The sequence below is a fragment of the Sorex araneus genome, chromosome 1 (genome assembly GCF_027595985.1).
Source record: "Sorex araneus isolate mSorAra2 chromosome 1, mSorAra2.pri, whole genome shotgun sequence".
In the NCBI taxonomy this organism is placed as follows: Eukaryota; Metazoa; Chordata; class Mammalia; order Eulipotyphla; family Soricidae; genus Sorex; species Sorex araneus.
This window is the reverse complement of record NC_073302.1, coordinates 330,733,937-330,752,240: the sequence shown is the minus strand read 5'-3', so window position 1 is coordinate 330,752,240 and position 18,304 is coordinate 330,733,937. Positions and strand designations below refer to the sequence as shown.

Genomic DNA, 18,304 nt, shown 5'->3' with positions numbered 1-18,304 from the left:
TTCTTTGTTGGGGGGGGGGGGCATTTCCTCCCCTGATTGGAGAGTGTTATCTCCGGCCACGTGAGCCCGGGCGCAGATTTGGTTGCCTGGGAGGCGCCCGCAACGCAGGGGAGACAAAAGCCATCAGATTGCGTCCCGTACAATCCAGGGACCGACGTCTCTCTAGCTCCTGCGAAACGCGTGAAATTGGCCTGCTAGTGAGAAGCGCAGCCAAGAAACGTGCCGTCAAAGCTCTTACAAAGGCTTCGGCGTTTTGCTGGGTCGAGAGGGTTCCGGAGTCACCAGCGCAGAGCCGTATGCCGGGTCGGAAGGAACCCGGGGCTGCAGCGAATGAGCCCAGGGCGATGGGGCCTGGAGGGGGCAGGCTGGGGACATTTCCTGGAAAGGAAACCCGCCCTCAGTGTGTCCACTGACCTCCTCCTGGAGGTAAGACACCTCCTGCCTCTTACCCGGGCCTGGACTAGAGTTGAGCACGCACCTTGGACGCTAAATGTCGAAGGGGGGAAAGCCCCAACACTCAGTGGCTAAACTAATGTATCGAATGCGATGCTTTTGCAAATTTTTTTTTTTTTTTTTGCACAAACCAAAAAGTGTTGACGGTGAACAAAATACTCAGATTAACATAGACAGGATCCGGGCAATGCAGCGCTGAGCCATTTGGGAGCTCTGGCTAAAGCGAAGATTCCTTCGGGTACGTGGTGTCCATCACAGCCCACCCGATGGGGGGGTCGGGGTGTCCGGGCGGCTTCCGGGCGCAGTGGGAGGGAAGCACAGCTGGACAGCCTCGAAAGTGGAGGCTGCAGGGGAAGACCAGCCGGGGTAACCCTGTGAGAGGGGCTGGAGGGGAGGGCTCCTGAAAGGCTCCGCGGGTAGCAGGGGCAGAGCAGAGGGCTGAATCGGGTGGCAGGAACCCCGCGAGTGGCTTTGCCCACTTGTTCTGTTGGGCTTCCAAGCGTGACCTGGAAGTGGTGACCCCGCCGTCCTCAAGATCGCGAATGAGATCTGGAAGCTCCCCCCAATTCAGTGGTTCATTCTTGCTAGCAAGGCTTGGCAAAACGTCGGGAGAATAATTTTTGGTTTCTGTCGCCTGCTTTCCCTCGCCAGAAGCGGCCTCTGGGAAATTAAATTCATAAGTAAAATATAAGAGGAAGGGGGTTGCGGTGCGCGCAGGGAAATGAAATGCTTCTTGACCTGGAAAGGAGGATGCCAAGAAACCCAAATCGGCCCGGGAGTTTATGAAATCCTGCTCTGCGTGTCAGTTTCTCCGGCCTGCGCTTTGCACCAAACGTGGACCCTCAAGAGTCATTTCCTGAGAAGACAATTCACACGTGTGCGAGGTGGGGTGAGGACTTCCCTCTCTCAAGCTGGCAAAGTCTCCCCCCTCCCCCAACACCCGGGTTAAACAAACATCTTTAGGAAGTGTGGTCTGGGTGGCACCCGCCTTTCTCCGCGGGAACAACGTGCTCCCTCTGGGTGGTAAAAGCTTAACACCCACCTACACCTACTTCTCTCACTGGGCTGGGCCGGGAGGGCTCTCTCTTTCATCTGCTAAGTCGCGGTTGGCCGAGTTCCTCGGGAAGCTATAAAGCCGCTTTAATGGTGTTAGGGTGAAAAATCGATCACGCTAATGCAGAAAACTAACGGACGCGGAGTCGCCTTTGAAAACAAACGAAAACCACCCAAACGGTGCCAGGCCGGGCCCTAGGCACTGGGTAAGCGCCCAGGGAGGCGCGGTCCCGGCGCGGCGGGCGGGCCGCGGACCCCAGTTCCCCTCTCGACTTCGGTCACTGCGCGAACATGGGCGACAGTCTCGGAGGAAAGCACCGAGGTCAAACGACGAGACCTTCACGGCGAGCCCTGGTCTGGGACGGGGGCACTTCTGGGATACCGTTTTCGGTTGTTTGTGCCGGGGACGCCGCCGCAGCACCGCGGGGCGACCCTGGCCCGCGAGTCCGGAAGGCCGCGCGCGGGGAGCCCGGCGGCCGCGCGCTCCATTCACAAAAGTGCGGCCGCGGCGGCCCGCAGCCCGGGCGGTCGGAGGCCGCCTCCCTCTTCCTCTCCAGGTCCCGGTTTTATGAATGGGCCTGGCGCCGCGCGCCGCTCGCCCTGTTTACTCCGCTCTTTGTGACGTCGCGGTCCCGTGACCGGGCGCGAGCGGCCGACACTCCATTCAGGCGCCGTCAGAGGCGCGCGCGGAGGGGCGGGCGGGGCGGGGCGCGGGGGCGGGGCCTCGGGGTAGTAATGCCTCTGCCCCCTCCCGGGGGACCGCGGAGCAGCATTAATAAACCTAGAAACGGAGCAGGAAACTGGCTGGGGCAGCGAGCGGAGCTCCGGCTGTGGGTTGGCGGGGGAAAGGTGGCCGCAACTGCAGCGCCGGCGGCGGCGGCGGCAGGAGCCACCCCACGGGCGAAATACAATAGCGGCCACTCCCGGAGGGACTCCTCGCCCGTCCGCACGGTCCCCGCGGCCGCTAGCTCGGCTCCGCGCAGCGCGGCTTCAGGCCGCCCCGGCTGCTATGTAACCGCGTGCCTGCGGGAGGCAGGGAACTCGGGAGCGGAGCTGGGCCCCGGGGAGCTCCCGGGGGGCCAAGTTTGTGGCTACTACAGCTCGAGCGCCCTCGCCAGCCCCCTCTCGGTAGCTGGCCCGGGTCATCCTTCGTCTCGTCGCCTGCCCGGCAGCCGCGGTCCCCGGCGATCATGGTGACGGTGGAGGAACTGCGAGAGATGGACTGCAGCGTGCTCAAAAGGCTGATGAACCGGGACGAGAACGGCGGCGGCGCGGGCGGCAGCGGTAGCCACGGCGCTCTGGGGCTGCTGAGCGGCGGCAAGTGCCTGCTGCTGGACTGCAGACCGTTCCTCGCGCACAGCGCGGGCTACATCCGAGGCTCGGTCAACGTGCGCTGCAACACCATCGTGCGGCGGCGGGCCAAGGGCTCGGTGAGCTTGGAGCAGATCCTGCCAGCCGAGGAGGAGGTGCGTGCCCGTCTGCGCTCCGGCCTCTACTCGGCCGTTATCGTCTACGATGAGCGCAGCCCGCGCGCCGAGAGCCTCCGTGAGGACAGCACCGTGTCGCTGGTGGTGCAGGCGCTGCGCCGAAACGCCGAGCGCACCGACATCTGCCTGCTCAAAGGTAAACGCGGGCGCCCAGGAGAAAGCGGGAGAAGGGTTGGTGAATGGAGCCGCACTTGGCGGCTTGCGCCTTAAAGGGTAGGGCATGAAGTCGCCGATAATCGTGTGTGCGGCGACTCCCCCCCGCCCAACCCGCGCCCCCTTTGTGCGTGTTGGTGTGCATGGGTTGGCACGGGGTTTGCGCATTTGCGTCCAAGTGCCAGTTCCGCCTGGAGTCTTCCAAGACGGTGAAGGGTGCGTTGCTCCCGTCACCCGCGACTCTACACCCTTCCTGGCCATTCTACATTTGTTTACATTCTCCAATGGTCTGGCCCCGGGGACATGTATGGCCCACCCTCGAGTCTGGGAAAGTGCTCCCAAACATCACAAAACGCTAGTGGGGACCGGGTGGGCCTGTTGGTTTGGCGTGCTCTGTCCTACGGCGTGTCCCACTCGGCGCACCCCCGCGGGGGTTTAGGGGGAGGGAAGCCGAGCACCGAACTGGGATCGATCTGGCGGATAAATGCAGAGAGGAAGACTGGGCTGCGGACCACAGATGCAGTGATCCGTATGTTGGCTTCCGCCGTCGCAACTCCTCCTGGAAGGTGGTCCATTAGTCCTGATTCGAGCTCGGCCCGGGCCCGGCGAGCGGGAGGCGGGATGTGGGGAACGCCGAAAGCCTGACCCTTTTGTTGGAACAGGGTTCCCTACAGTCTTGGTGGCGCGTGCTCGGTTTAACGGAGTGGGAGCCCCGGCGAACCTCTTCTTCGAGGACAGGGAGATCCTGTCCAACCTAGAGGACCAGAACCCTGGAGGGGGGACCGGATGCTAGTCCACAGCGCGCCAGCTGCACCTGCCCGCCTGTGTCGCGCCTGGGCCTTAGCTGCCCTGGGCTGTGGGCGAGCGCGCAGGGCGCGTGCGGTGGGGGCGCCCCCTGAGGCGCCGCGCCCCTTCTTCCCGCCGCCGCATTCCACGCATTCTTTCGCTGAGGTCGGCCCCTCGCCTGCCACCCCGAGCCATTTCAGACCTGGCTTCAAAGAGCCGCTCCTAGCACAGGAGACCCCCACCCCTCTTACACCCTTCCTCCTTCCCGTTGCGTTCTGGACCTGCTCCCACCAAAGGGCTATATGGGAGGGGGAGGGAGGGAGGAATCGGAAAGGGGGAAGGGTCCGACACCTCGCCCCACCGCCCAGCCGAAGAGCTGCGCCCAGCAAACTTGCCCCGGCTGCAGCCCTGTTTGCGGCTGCTGAACAGCGGGAGGCTTTGTTCTCCGCAGTTGTTTCCTGGCCATTTGACCTGTCAGCTGCTGGGGAAATGCTGCTGCTCGACCTTGGGCTGAACTAGCGATATTGCTGATTTTTCGTTCTCTCGGAGAGCTGCCTTTTAAAGCACCTCCAGTCCAGCTCTCTCCCCTTCCCGAACTTGGCCCCGGAAGAAGCAGACGCCGGGTGGAGTACGCTCGGGTGCGGTGGGAGCCCCCAGCCTCACCTGCCCTGCGCGGCCGGCCCTGCCAGGGAGCCGGTGGTGGGCGCACATCCCGCGCATTCCCTGGGGGCAGGGTCTGCTTAGACGGGCTGCGGGGGTGGGTGCTGTCGAGCCCCCAATCCTTCCTTTGCTGGCAAGCGAGAGAGACATTTCTTTGGAATCAAGTCCCCTCTGGTGACCTGAGCTGCGCCTTCCGAGTGGAACCCAAGCTCTAGCCCACTTCGGGAGTCCCCGGCACGAGGGAGGGAACCTTGCTGGAAGGCGAGCAGACCCACGTGGAGTCTAGCTTCGTTTTGTTGTGTTTGTGTTTTTCTTCCTGGAAGAAATCCGGAGGGGCCCGCCCTTGAGCGGCAGCTGGGGACCTGGGGCTTCCGGGCGCGCAGACGCTTCGCCCCTGGTCTCCCAGAGGGACAGGCAGAGTTTTACAGTTTCCTGCTCAGGCCTGTGGCACCTCCCTGGTGCCCCCCCCGCCCCCCTAAATCCGCTGGGAGAACCCGGAGGCCGATCAATTCCTAGAGCCAGACTGGAAGGATGCATGGGGGATGGAGGCTTCTGGGCCAAAGGATAGTTCTGCTTCCCCTCACCACCCCCCCAGACTGATCCATGGGAAAAATAGTGTTTTTAGGGCTGTTTGCTCCGGAGGTCGTGCTCTACCGTCTCTGATCTGCCATGGTGCGGGGTGGGGAGTGGGTGGAGGTGGACAGGAGCTGGACCCTTAGCACCTCCAAGTGGGCACCCTGGCACCCTGGGAGCTGGAGCAGCTGGAGAGCAGAAGTCAGCGCCCGCGGTGGGTCGTTTCTGGAGATCATTTCTTAGGAACCGGACCCAAGGAGTACCCTGGGAAGGCTTCGCACGCACGCAAGCCCCAGGAACATCTTGCCCGAAATGCGCTGAGGCGGGTGTGGAGGGCGTCTTCCGAGGGCCTCCATAGCTGAGCAAATGTTTCTGAAGCTACTTAGGTCATCCTCAGCAAAGCCCAGTTTATTTTCTCTCCAAGCACTGGTGGTCTTTACAGCAGGGTGTTTCCCTACACCGCTGTGGGAAGATGCAGCGCCCCCACCCCCCAGAGGAGAGTGAGCTTGGGTTCGAGTGAGGACTCTGGGGAAAAGGGACCCCAAAAGAACTAGAGGCAGCCAAGGAAGAACTGCCCTCTTAGCTGATCTTGAGAGTCGTTGTGCGATGGCGCGGCCTTGTGTCCGTGGACCCGCCAATGGTCCTTGTATGTTCTTTCCGCCACTGGTGCTGGCTATAGAGCACCAGCGGCCTGTCAGCTCCTCGGCGTGGGAGACCTGTTCTCAGTGTCTGCTCTCTGCAGGCACCATAAGACAGCAGGGCACATTCTGAAGGTTATTCTTCCTAACCAAGAGAGCTAGCTGATTCTCCAATCACATTTGAAAATTTGTTTTCTACATTTTATGCCAGTTTTTTATTTTTGGGGGGGCGTCACTATAACTTTTATTCATAGCTGACAGAAAAGTTAATTAAAAAAAATGCCAACTGGCCTTTAGCTTGCTATTGAATTTTTTTTTTTTGGTTTGTTTTTGGGCCATATTTGGGGTTGCTCCTGGCTCCACATGCAAGGATGGCTCCTGGTGCAAGTAAGTGCCTTGCCCAGCACCGTGTCTCTGGTCCCCACCTAAGTGAGCTTTCCTAAATGCAGAAACCAAAATCACTAACTACATTTGTTGGATCTTTTTGCTAGTGAATTATTACCATTGGAATCTTCCTCCCTTCCCGCACACACTCCTTTTTAAAGCTTACTTTAAACCCTATAAGGTATTTTCAAGGAATTTAGAAATTTCAGCTTTTTCGATTTTACTATAGTCAACATCTCCTTTGAAATATCTTTTTCTATCATAAATCCTTGCAGAGGACTTAAGGCTTTCCTGGTCATAACAAAAAATAAGAGCACTTTAAAAACTTTTAATAAAAGGCTTTCTTTGCCTTCTCCCCCATGTCTTTTTTTTTTTTTCCTTTGGTCTGGAGCCACAACCCATGCATGGCAGTTGGGCTCAGGGCTATTCCTAGCTTTGCTCTTCCATCACTCCTGGTGGAACTTGGGGACCATATGGGGTGTTGGGGAGTGAACCTTGGCTGAGCACCTGCAAAGCAGGAGCCCTGCTACACTGTATTATCTCTGCCCCTTTACCTGTGTAAGACATTCATCTGTTATGCAGATGATTTCAGGCAGAAAAACATTCTGTCTTCCTTTTCTGTCCAAATTTGACCTGAGCTCAAGTGCCTTCCTTAGTTCCTATTCAAGTTCTAATATAAAAGTTTTCTTGGAGCTGTCTGCAGAAATTGGGAGGCTCAGTGTTCTAGCTGGAATCTCCCTCCAGGAGAAACTTGAATGCCTCTGTCTCTGGATCTCACCCAGATTTGAATGTTACATTATACTTTCTGTAGGAGACAGTCACTAGGTGGGACTGGAGGCCGTACCAGGGGGTAAGGCATCTGAGGCCCAAGCACTGCTGGGAGCAAACCCCGAGCATAGAGCCAAGAAGCAGTCCTGAGCACCACCAAAAAGGTGTGGCCCTAAAGCCAAAAATGAAAAAGACAGTCCCTAGGCAACAATGAATTGCGGGGGAAGAAGGGATTCTTAGCCAGCAGTCTAGACAACCGTAAACTATCTGTTTCTGTCCCCATTTGTGTCTCCTAGTTCTCTCAGGGCCAGTGGTACCAGGCAGAATAGCCCTGATTACCTGCCTCTCCCGGGCTGGAGCGCAAAAACAGTAACAATAAGTCTCTCGATGAGAGACTTTACTGGTGCCCGCTCAAACAAATTGATGAGCAATAGGATGACAATGACAGTGACAGTGACAGTGACCTGCCTCTCCCACCCCAAGGGAACCTAGTAAGGACAGATGTGTACTGTACATGCCCACACAACCCAAGATTCAATTATAAAACATGGTAGACCTTCAAAATTATTTCTAATCCCTGATATAATTTGCTAAAGAATGATAGTGGATGAAGCCAAAAGTCACTATTCTTTGCACCAATTAAATTGGGATGTTTCCCAGTTAGCAAAAGTTGCTCAGGACAAGGCTAAAGGTGTCTGTTGAGAGTGATAGCCTGATCATGTGGCACCCATCCCAGCTCCTCTGGGCTTGTCCTGGATCCTTGGAGGGAGGGACTGGGGGGCTGGAGGGAAGGTGGGCTTTAAAAGAACCAAGCAATTCCTTTGAATAAATCTGACTCTGAAGCCGGAGAGCCTATTTTCTTTCTCAAAGGCAGTTTCTCCCAATGAAGAGGAAGCTTGAGCTGGAGAGAAGTTAGTTCACCTTCCCACGGAAGCCAGTCCTGGGGTCAGAAGAATGGGGGTGGGGGAGGGACTTGCAGACAGATCCTGTCCCAGCCTGGCCTGAGGTGGTGGCCTGCTGACCCATGACCCGGCCTGAGCCTGGAGCCCCCAAGACAGAAGCCCACTTAAGTTAATATTACACATCCCTCTGCATTTACAGGGGCACTTACCAAGTTAGCGCCCAGAAGAATGAAAATATATAGAGCCAAGTGACCTTCAAACGACCTTCAAAGTGACCCTCCTCCGCAGGCTTTCTGCGGGGGCAGCCCTACCTTGGGTTGACAGACTATTTCAAGAGACGGAGATCTCAAGCCTCCCACACTGCTGAGGGTGCAAGTGCAGAAACAGATGCATAAATTAGACTTAGGTTTTTGGACCACACCCTCAGGTGGTCTCAGACCTCAGGGTTTACTCCTCGCTCTGCTCAGGGATTACGCCTTGCAGTGCTCGGGGAACATAAGTGGTACGAGAGATCAAAGTGTAGTTGACCCTGACAACGCACATGCCTTACCCTTATCCTCTCTCCGCCCCCTGAGAATGAATTTTTGTTCCTTTCTGCCCGGTGGGAACATTCCTGCTTTGCGTGTAGGAGGCCTCCTGGGTGAGGTCAGGCCCCGACCCATTCTTGTGAGCAAGCCTGGGGGAGGGAACTAAGTGCCCCATTCTGCCCCAACCCCTGAGAATCCCCACTGTACTCCAAGGAAGCCTCTGGAGATCTGACCCTGGAGGGAGTCGGTGGCCTAGAGGAAAGAGAGAGCAAGGGGCAGGCAGGAGGCGTGGTGGGCTCCAAAAGGGAAGTTGCCAGCAGAGATGGAGGCCCTTGTAGGTTCCCCTTTTCCTCTTCACCTTCCCCCTCAGAGAAGCTTTAGTTATTTGGTTCAGGCCAGGCCCTGAGATAGTCCAGGCAATGGATGTTCTTTCCTCTTTTAGGAAGAAGAGGAGGCTCCGAGAGGTTAAGGGCGGGGGGGAGCCCTACCTAAGCTGCACAGTGACCAGTCACTGAGTTTGCATTCAGCCCAGACCTGAGTCCGGCTGCAAATGCCAATAAGCTCTTTCTGGAGCACTGATGGGTCTGGCGCACCGTCCTGGCCTTTGCAGCAGGTAGCCCATTTTCAGACACACCGAGGCAGTTTCACCCGTCCAGAAGCTCCTCTGTGACTTGGACGCCCAGTCTGGACCTGGCCCTCCTGTGTACCCACCTTCACTTGAAGGTGACATGCCTGTCAAGGTGCTGAGTCTTTGCCAGGTGCTTGCAGGCTTTCCATCTCCTGGGGATCGGTGGGGGAATGTAGCTTGAGTAACCTCAGTCATCAGTACGAGGGCCCTGCAGTCCACTGACATTGAGTGATCCTTTACCCCCTACTCCAAAGTGGGGAGCACTGACTGTGGACCCCCTAGTGGGGAGCCCCTAGTGGGCAGCCAGAGCTAAGGACACTTGCAGATGCCTCCTGTCCCCTCCATAGTCACTGCTTTCAGGGTGACATGTTGGCCCAGGTGACAAGGCAGAGGTGATGATGGGAGGTGGCCAGGAGGTGGCCAGCAGTATGGCAGAAACTGGTTCTGCCTCCCTCTTGCAGGGTTTCCATTCCTTGGGTCGAGTCATTGTGCCTTTGCAGGACCCAGGGCCCATGAGCAGAGCGATGACCTCGCCTACTCTTGAATTAGAGAGAGAGATTGCAAACCACAACACAACACCCAATTGGAAAGAGAGAGAGAGATCAAAAGGGAATACCTTGCCACAGAGGCAGGGTGGTGGTGGGGAGATGGGATTGGGGGGTGGGAGGGATACTGGGTTTATTGGTGGTGGAGAATGGGCACTGGTAGAGGGATGTCCTTGTGAACATTGTATGAGGGAAAAACAAGCTTGAAAATGTGAATCTGTATCTGTACCCTCATGGTGACTCACTAATTAAAGAATAAAATAAATTAAAAAAAATGCACGGCCCAGGTCCTCTGCGAGCCCTCTGATGTGTCCAAGAATCCTTGTTCTTTATCTCTGAAGCAGGCATTTCTGGGGCTGGGCTTTGGGGCTAGGTGCTTGATCATCGTCACATGTCTGCATATGGACTGCACGGGCACAGTGCCTCTGGCTTATAAAAATTCATGCGTGACGGGGGGCTGAATGAGTTCGTGAGGCTGTGGCATAGGAAGGAAGGAATTTGGGAGCCAGTTTTTATCTGCTCGGTAAAAATGCAAGCAGGGCCAGATAACTGATAGGACGGTAGTAAATAACCTCAAAGCCAAGTGCCAGAGATCTTAAGAAAATCCGAGGTACAGGATGAACGTCCCCCCTCCTCTCCTATGCACTCTCTCACCTTGGCACTCACCCGATTCCAAAAAAGTTGCTCTCTTTATCTTGTTTTACTTAAAAGGTTCCTTTCCCCGGAAGAGGATCCCAGATAAAACCATTTCAGGGCTTAACAAACACTCAGGTCAGGAAATCCTCCGGTGCCCCAAAACTGTTTGTAGCCCAAAGGGATTTATTGAGTTTGAAGCCCATTTCCTCCACTTCCTGGCCCCATCCTGGCCCCGTTCGGACAGCAGAGATGTTCCGGAGACCGCGGGGTTGGCATCTGCTCAGCGGCCTCCATCCCGAGCCCCAGGCAGGAGCAATTGTGTTTCTTTGCTCCAATGCTGTTGCGCCTGTCCACAGACAGGCTTGGTGTGGAGGGAAAGCTGACATCTCTGCGCTCCTGGAAACACACTGGCCACTCCTTAACAAACGTTGCCATCTCACTGAAGAGCTGTAGGAAGTCCTTAAAGTCAACACCTCCCACTCATCCCCCCACCCCAGCCCCACTTTTCCCCCACGCCGCACATCCTTCTTTGTGTATCTGCATCCCAAATTGCAATCCTTCAGCTCGCTTTCCATTTTCCCAGCTCCCAGGAGCTTTCTCACTGGGCCCACAGCGCCACCCAGTGGCCGTCAGCTTCCCCGCCACACTCCTTAGCCAGGAGCCGTGATTTGAGTTCTAAAGGGCTGCCTGCAGCCTCGTCACCCCAATAACCGGGGTGTTCTCTCTCCTCTACAGGCGGCTACGAGAGGTTTTCCTCTGAATATCCAGAGTTCTGTTCCAAAACCAAGGCCCTGGCAGCCATCGCCCCCGCGGCGCCCCCCAGCACTGCGGAGCCTCTGGACCTGGGCTGTGGCCCCTGCGGGACCCCTCTGCATGACCAGGTGAGCGGACCAGTGTTCTGCTGGGAAAGGCACAGACTGAATGCAGTGATGCTAAGGGAAATAGGGGTCCCCGGCCCAGAGCGGACGGCTCCCTGGTCTGCATGTCTTTGCCTTCCTGCTGTCATCACTCACCTTCCAGACTCCGCTGGAAGGTTGTGGTTGGCTGGGCTTTGGCCCTGGGGTTCCTTGCAGGCAGCTGAGAGAATGCCCAGCTGGGAAGGGGAGGCCCCAGGCCTCCATTCAGGCTGTCTCTCCTGTCCACAACCCCTCTTTTTTTTTAATGATTATGCATAATTTTTATTAAAATCATACTTATCAAAAGTAAGTGTTTGAAAGATTCCACACATAGAAATTCTTTGGTTTGGTTTGGTTTGGTTTGGGGGCTACTCCTAATTTGGGGCTTCCTCCTCACTTTGTGCTCAGGGATTATATATGGTGCCTTGGGATTGAACCAGGACCAAGGACATGCACTGCAAATGCTCTGCCACTACATTGTCTCTCCATCCCCACATAAAGCATTTTTAAAAGGTATCCTATTATTCAAAGCTTTTACAGTTTTAAAAGAACCCATCTGTTTCCTTTTACATATATATAAATTATATATATTTATAAGTTATATATATAATTTTGATGAATCACCACAAGAAACAGTTAAAGACTTAACAAATTTTCATGATTATGTTTCAGTCAAACAATGTTCGAGTACCCATCCCTCCACTAATGCCCCATTCTACACCACCAATGTTCCCAGTATCCTTCAGGCCACCCCCACCCCTTCCCACCCCCTGCCTCTGTGGCAGACACATTCCCTCTCCTCTTTCTCTCTTGTTTTGGGTCACACCTATCTTTTATTCAATTTTTTGATTGGGGCCCACAGCTGGCAGTGCTCAGGGCTTCCTCCTCCTGGCTCTGTGCTCTGAAATCTCTCCTGGTGGTGCTCAGGCACCAGGTGGGGTGTTGGGATGGAATCCAGGTACCATCTTTCCGGCCCCTGCTCATGCTATTGGGGTGGGGGGTCCTTTGTTTCCCTTCTCACTGCAGGGGGGTCCTGTGGAGATCCTCCCCTTCCTCTACCTTGGCAGCGCCTACCACGCGGCCCGGAGGGACATGCTGGACGCCCTGGGCATCACAGCCTTGTTGAACGTCTCATCGGACTGCCCCAACCACTTTGAAGGGCACTACCAGTACAAATGCATCCCTGTGGAGGACAACCACAAGGCTGACATCAGCTCCTGGTTCATGGAGGCCATTGAGTACATTGGTAAGCTGGCCCTGGGGCTTGCCCAGGGCTCAGGGAGGAACTTGGGGACAGAGTGTTCCTCATTCACCTCTGTTCCCAGAGGAAGCCTTGCCCACTGGGTGGGGCGGGAAGGGGAGGTTCTGTCCTGCAGCCTGCACTGTTGGCTTCAAGGCAGAAGACTTGGGCTTGTGGGTGCAAAGGATGAGAAGGGGGGCGGGAGGCCCTGGAGACGGTAGGGCACTTGCCTTGTGCCTTGTGTCTGACACCTGCCACTCTTGTTTGAATCCCTGGGGACTGCTGATAGTTCCCTGAGCATGAGCCAGGAATAGCCTCTGATCTAGGCTGAGCTTGCCCCCCCCCATACCCCCAAAAGGGGCAGGGGAGGATAACAGAGAAATGGGGACTGTGGGTTTTATTTCTGCCAGCGTGCTGGAATTGAGCATTCTCCCAAGCCTAGTGCTTTGGTTTGAAGATCCAGAATGGGTGGGATTCCTGCACCCGCCCTGCAGTAATGCACGGCTCCCAGCCCCCGGGCCCTGACTGGCGGTGCCTCAGGGTCTGATCCCTCCCCTCGGTATGCCCACCCTGCCCCAGGGGGTCTCAGGGGGCCTTAAGGGCTGTGCTGTCGTTCGCAGACGCTGTGAAGGAGTGCCGCGGCCGGGTTCTGGTGCACTGCCAGGCGGGCATCTCACGCTCCGCCACCATCTGCCTGGCTTACCTGATGATGAAGCAGCGTGTGCGGCTCGAAGAGGCCTTCGAGTTCGTCAAGCAGCGGCGCAGCATCATCTCGCCCAACTTCAGCTTCATGGGGCAGCTGCTGCAGTTCGAATCGCAGGTGCTGGCCACGTCGTGCGCTGCCGAGGCTGCCAGCCCCTCGGGGCCCCTGCGTGAACGTGGCAAGGCCACCCCCACGCCCACGTCGCAGTTTGTCTTCAGCTTCCCGGTCTCCGTGGGCGTGCACGCGGCGCCCAGCAGCCTGCCCTACCTGCACAGCCCCATCACCACCTCCCCCAGCTGCTAGAGCAACCCGCCACGCCCCCTCTCCCACCCCACCCCCGCCCAGCAGCCTGGAGTTGCAGCCAGGGCTGGGAGGGGCTGTCGGTGGTCAGGAGCAGAGTCTGGGGGTGACCGGGCGCCTGCCCACATCCATCTATCCCTCCGGCCGGGAGCCCTCTCCGCTCCCACCAGCCAGCATGGCAATAAGGATGAGGACCACCCACTCGAAGCAAATTGCAGAACACTCCAACCCAGAGCAATAACGCGGGCGGCCTGCGGGGAGCGCCTGGTTGGGTGCGGGAACGCTTTTACTTTCTACGTAGGACTTTCTTACCTCATGTTTTTAAGTAGTCAGGCTTGAAGTTAGGAATCCCACAGACCCTGGTAAAACGTGCCGACCCGATTTTCTTCACAGGGGAGGGAGGGAGAAAGACCCAGAGAAGACCCCATGTGTGCCCAGGTTCCTGGTTCTGTGCTCTCCACTGAGTTCGAGGACTTCCCCTTTGGTTCTGCAGCCACCTTGGGGATGGAGGCCTTCCTTTGTCCCCCACCACAAAGTTAGTTGTGCTTGATACTAAGTAAAAGGCATTTTGTTCAGAATTCCCTCTGAGGATTTCAACCGAAGGAGACTGGCAGTGGCTTGCTGTAGCGTTAGGGTATATTCTGTTGATGTCCAGTGGCAGAGCTCAATAGCATGCAAGTGTGGAGGTCATTAGGGAGCGAGGAAATGGGCAGCAGCAGGGATGGGATGACCCGCTTGCCCTTGTGGCCATTGAGAGGCAGGTAGGTGGTGGGGTGAGGAAGGCAGGAAACTTCTGGTTTGTCTGGAAGCAGATTATAAGCCACGCACTCTTGGCTCTCCATGCTCTGCTCTTCAGTACGGTATGGGAGCATTTTTTCTTCTCAGACTGATCCAGGGATTTGCTCATCCTCTGGTATCCAGGCCGTGCCATGTAAGGTTCTTTTGGAAAATCGGGTGTAGTTTCTGATTTTCCTACAGCGACTTACTCGGCGAGGCCCTTGGGTAAGGATGGCCATAGCATCTTTTCTCTCCAGGCCCCTGAGTTCAAGGGGGTGGGGGATGGGGGGTGGGGGGAGGATGTACTCAAAATGGATGATGCCCGTGAATCTTGCTTTCCTCCTATTCCTGGGTCTGACTGGCCATGTGGAGAGGCTTTCTCAAATAAGGAAGGGGCAGTGGACATCAGGATGAGGGGTTGGGACAGGCTTTTCTGGGATGCTAGCCTTCTCTGCCAAGCACCCTGGGGCTCCTTGGAGGGAAAAGCCATTTTCTAAAAGGAGAGATGACTTTGGGGAAGGAGGAGGAAAAGGTTTCCTGCGGGTTGGGTCCTAGGGGGTTGGGAGGGGGGAGAGGAACAAGCTACTTGTTTGTGGTGTTGTGTAGCAGTGTTAGAAAGTGCGGATTAGAGGGAATCACAGCCTTGTCTAGAAATGAGAAGTTGTTCGAGTGCTTGTAGCCCTTTGAGAACCTAGATGGAAATGAACAGTTTTGCTCGCGCACAGCCTAGTCTACCCTTCACGGCAGAATCAAGCTGGGCAACTGCCCCTCCCCAGTGCCGCGGACAGACGGCCCAGATCTTCACACTTCCTCCCGCGCGCTGGAGCCTGCTGGGCCCCGTGCCACTTGCCTTGGCCGAGCTCTGCCTCTGGGCGAGGCCACGTGCCCGCCTGCTGTTTCTTGGGGAGCCCTGGGTTTCCCTGTCCCCACTGCCACCTGCTGAACTGCCTTGCTTTCGGTGAGGCGTGGAGGGTGCAGTTCCTGGGCAAAGAGACAGCAGTTAGGTGGTCCCACAGTTCTCCTCATTTCTGGAAGTTGCTTCACCTTTTGTGATGAAGGTCGAGTGGATTCTGTAGCAGAGAAAGCTGTGGGTCCCGATGGCAAATGTGCCCGGGAACAAGGGTTTTGAAGGTGGGGAAGGAAAGTAGCCCGGAACAGATTCACCTTTTCTACACAGTGTACTTTTGCCAAAAAAAAGTCTGTACCCTGCTTTCCCGGAACAGAGTCCCACCCCACGGACGGTCGGTGGGAATTCAGATCAGCTCCTGGCCACGCCTGCTCCGCCCACACTTTCCAATTCAAGTCTCCTTCCTCTAGGTTCAACAACTACTATAAAGCCATTTTGTTGTTGTTGTACGTGAGACCAACACAAGCTCGAAAACTCTGAGAAATAAAACAAGCAGGGGCTTGGCTGGAGCAGGTCTTGGGGCTCACTCTCCCATATGAAGCCTCTTGCACACCTGGAAGAGTGTGAATGAGGTGACCCTGCTGGGTCACTGCTGTGGCCAGGAAGTATGACCAACTTGCACTGTGACCAACTCTGGTGCGGACTACACAAGCTGGTGGGATCTTCCCCCAGAGACCAAGAAGGCTGCCAGTTCCCTCCTGGGACCCGGTAGGACCCTGGAGGTCTGCGGGTCCCTGGGGGAAATGGCCTTTTGCTTGGAGCTGCTCTGGCGGGACACTGCTGCAGCCCCTCCTTCCCGAGGCCCTTCTGCTCAGGGACTCATTCCCGCTGAACTCTAGAGTGTTTGGAAAGTAGGGGGATTTGGGAAGCATTAAAAAAAAAAAAAACCTCCTGGGCAAGGTGGGCAGAGGCCAGTGAGCTGGTCAGTTGGAAGTTTGAGGGGGAGTTGGCCACTCTGCCCGCAATATTAATGAGGGGCTCCTCTGGTACCCCACTAATAACCCAGATGTGTTGCACCAGTATATCTGGCTGGCACTGGAGGTTTCAAGGCTGCCATAAACGTTTTCCAGTGCTGCTCCAGATGAGAGACTGTCTTGCTTTTCAGGGGGTGGGCTGCCATGGGAGGCTGGACCTTTATGACACAGCACCCGTTTGTCTCAGAACCCTCAGCTGAGGGGTTGCCACGGCTCTGTGGGATGTCCCTGCCAGCCCGCCTGGCTCTCCAGAGCACCAAGGCTGTCTTGCTGCTCGGAAGAGAGAGATGTGGGGTGTGGGTTCCTGATGTTCCCATCTATCAAGAAGGATGGATGATGTCGCCTCATGGAAAGATGCTTTCCCCTGCCCTAGCTCTGTCCTTGGCGCCCTGAGTCCTGTGAGGCAGCCCTCAGACAGAGCCATGCAATACTTGCCCCTGTGTAAATAACCTCATCTCAGAGTGATGTCATTTCTACATTTGATATGCTTGTACTTCTGTAGGATGTATATAGTTTAGGGAACTTTTTTTTTTAATTTTTGTTAATTTTTTAGAGACGTCAACATGTCTATTTATTGCTTGGAAAAGATCATTTGAAGAAAAATAAAATACATTTTCAACCACCTCTGGCTAACCTCTGAGGAAAAGAGGAGCTGACTCTTCCTTAGGAACTGCTGCTGAAGATGTACGGGGGGCGGGGAGAAGAGCAGGAGCATTTCCGGTCCCAGCATACCCCTTTAGTGCTTGGAATCATGAATTTGGGTGGCTGGCAGGAATCCAGGAGCTTGTTTCTCCAGGCTGAGACCCCACCGGAAAGAACAGAATGATCAGGGATGTGGCTTGAGACACTGCTCTGATAACAGCGGAGGGCTAAGCTTGGGTGGCAGAGTTGACTTAAACCTACCTCAGTGCAAGAGCTGAGGGCCGTGACAAGAACAGTTTTGAGTTTCAAAGAAAAGCATGGGGGTACACAGGACTCAAGAGTTCGGTGCCCAAGAATCGTTCCCTTGGCTGCCCATGGCGATGTTCCGGGGGAATAAAGAAATGGCCCGAGGCTCATTGGTAGTCAGTTTATTTCTCCCCAGTATAGTCCCATCTCTCCCTTACAGCACAATCATAGTCATTTTGGTCAGTATTCCCAGTCATCATAGTACCATCCTCCTCATTCTTGTAGTCCTCACAGTCCTCATATTCTAGTCCCCTCTTTCCTCTTATAGCAGTTATATAGAAATCATGAAGGGTGGGGATACACAAAAGTGGGGTTGAGCATTGCCATAACAACAGAGGTAAAGTCCCTCCTTCAGGAGATTAATTCAAGGACAAAAACCTCATCTGAGGGTTCAACACTCCAGATTACTAGGAGATCCGCTCAAGGATGGGATTCCATCTAGTATGCATTGCTTTCTCCTTTCCTTAGCTAGTAATCCATTTAAACAATCATAGTGAATTTACTTATACTTCTAGTCATTATATATGAACACAGTAAAAAATATATTAAGCTTGAAGGTTGGCTTTTCCTGGGGACATTTTGCTATATATCCCAGACCAGTCCTCAGGCCAGGTTAGTCTTTCCTAACCCCAGCAGGGTCCTCATTCAGTTACTTCTTTTTGGGTCATGACAGAGTTTGTTCCATGACCGTACTTTTATACTTATGGCCCTTAGCTACTCCCTTTCTGATGCCAGGGTAACTTACAGCTTGCAGGGTCCATCCAGTCCCTGTGTCGGGACCCTCTTCAGGGTGTTAGGAAGTTAGGGCAACTGAGGCTTGTCAAGTAAACACAATGGATACCCAGGAGTAAATACTGTTTCAGGGTCAACTAACTTCCATGTTACAAAAGCATAGCATCAACTATCTTCCTGTGTCCATACAAAAAGGACATTGCTAAACCATGCAAGTGACATAAAGGAAAGAGAAAAGCAATATAGGCTTATTAGTGCTTGATGGAATTGGCTGTGCCTCAGGGGCATTGTTGTGGGAGTAACTCAATAAACCTAAGCTCCCCGCAGGAGAAACAAGGACAACCCAATGTTATCCAACAAATGGGCATAGGGCTCTGTTGACTGGCCCTTGCTTCATTCACCCTCACTAATGCAATTTTACTAACTTCTACTGGGATCATGAAAATAACTTTTCAAAGTTGGAGAAATAAACAGGTAAAGGTGACTTTTAAAAGTCGATCTCCACTTCCTCACACACCCCACCCGCACCCGCACCCCAGGTTGATCTGTGAGCTGCTCATATCAGACGCTGTCACTAAGTGTTTCAAGTCACCCCGCTCCCCCTTTAGTGCTCAGGATACTGCCACGGTGTCAC

The 18,304-nt window shown here is 55.1% G+C and overlaps 1 protein-coding gene across 1 annotated transcript; it reads left to right on the top strand.

The window, feature by feature from the left end:
- Positions 1 to 2,233: 2,233 nt before the first annotated feature.
- Positions 2,234 to 18,228, top strand: DUSP4 (dual specificity phosphatase 4). The gene is made up of 4 exons (XM_004618904.2): positions 2,234 to 3,129; positions 10,929 to 11,074; positions 12,116 to 12,335; positions 12,950 to 18,228. Exons 1-4 carry the CDS (start codon positions 2,697 to 2,699, stop codon positions 13,333 to 13,335), a joined length of 1,185 nt encoding a protein of 394 aa, XP_004618961.1. The 5' UTR covers positions 2,234 to 2,696; the 3' UTR covers positions 13,336 to 18,228.
- The last annotated feature ends 76 nt before the right edge of the window (positions 18,229 to 18,304 follow it).

Excerpts from the sequence above, each read along its gene's own strand:
- DUSP4 (XM_004618904.2), top strand. The coding sequence starts at position 2,697 with ATGGTGACGGTGGAGGAACTGCGAGAGATGGACTGCAGCGTGCTCAAA. Across the intron at positions 3,130-10,928 it reads CGACATCTGCCTGCTCAAAG|GCGGCTACGAGAGGTTTTCC; the intron begins GTAAACGCGGGC and ends TCTCCTCTACAG. Across the intron at positions 11,075-12,115 it reads GGACCCCTCTGCATGACCAG|GGGGGTCCTGTGGAGATCCT; the intron begins GTGAGCGGACCA and ends TTCTCACTGCAG.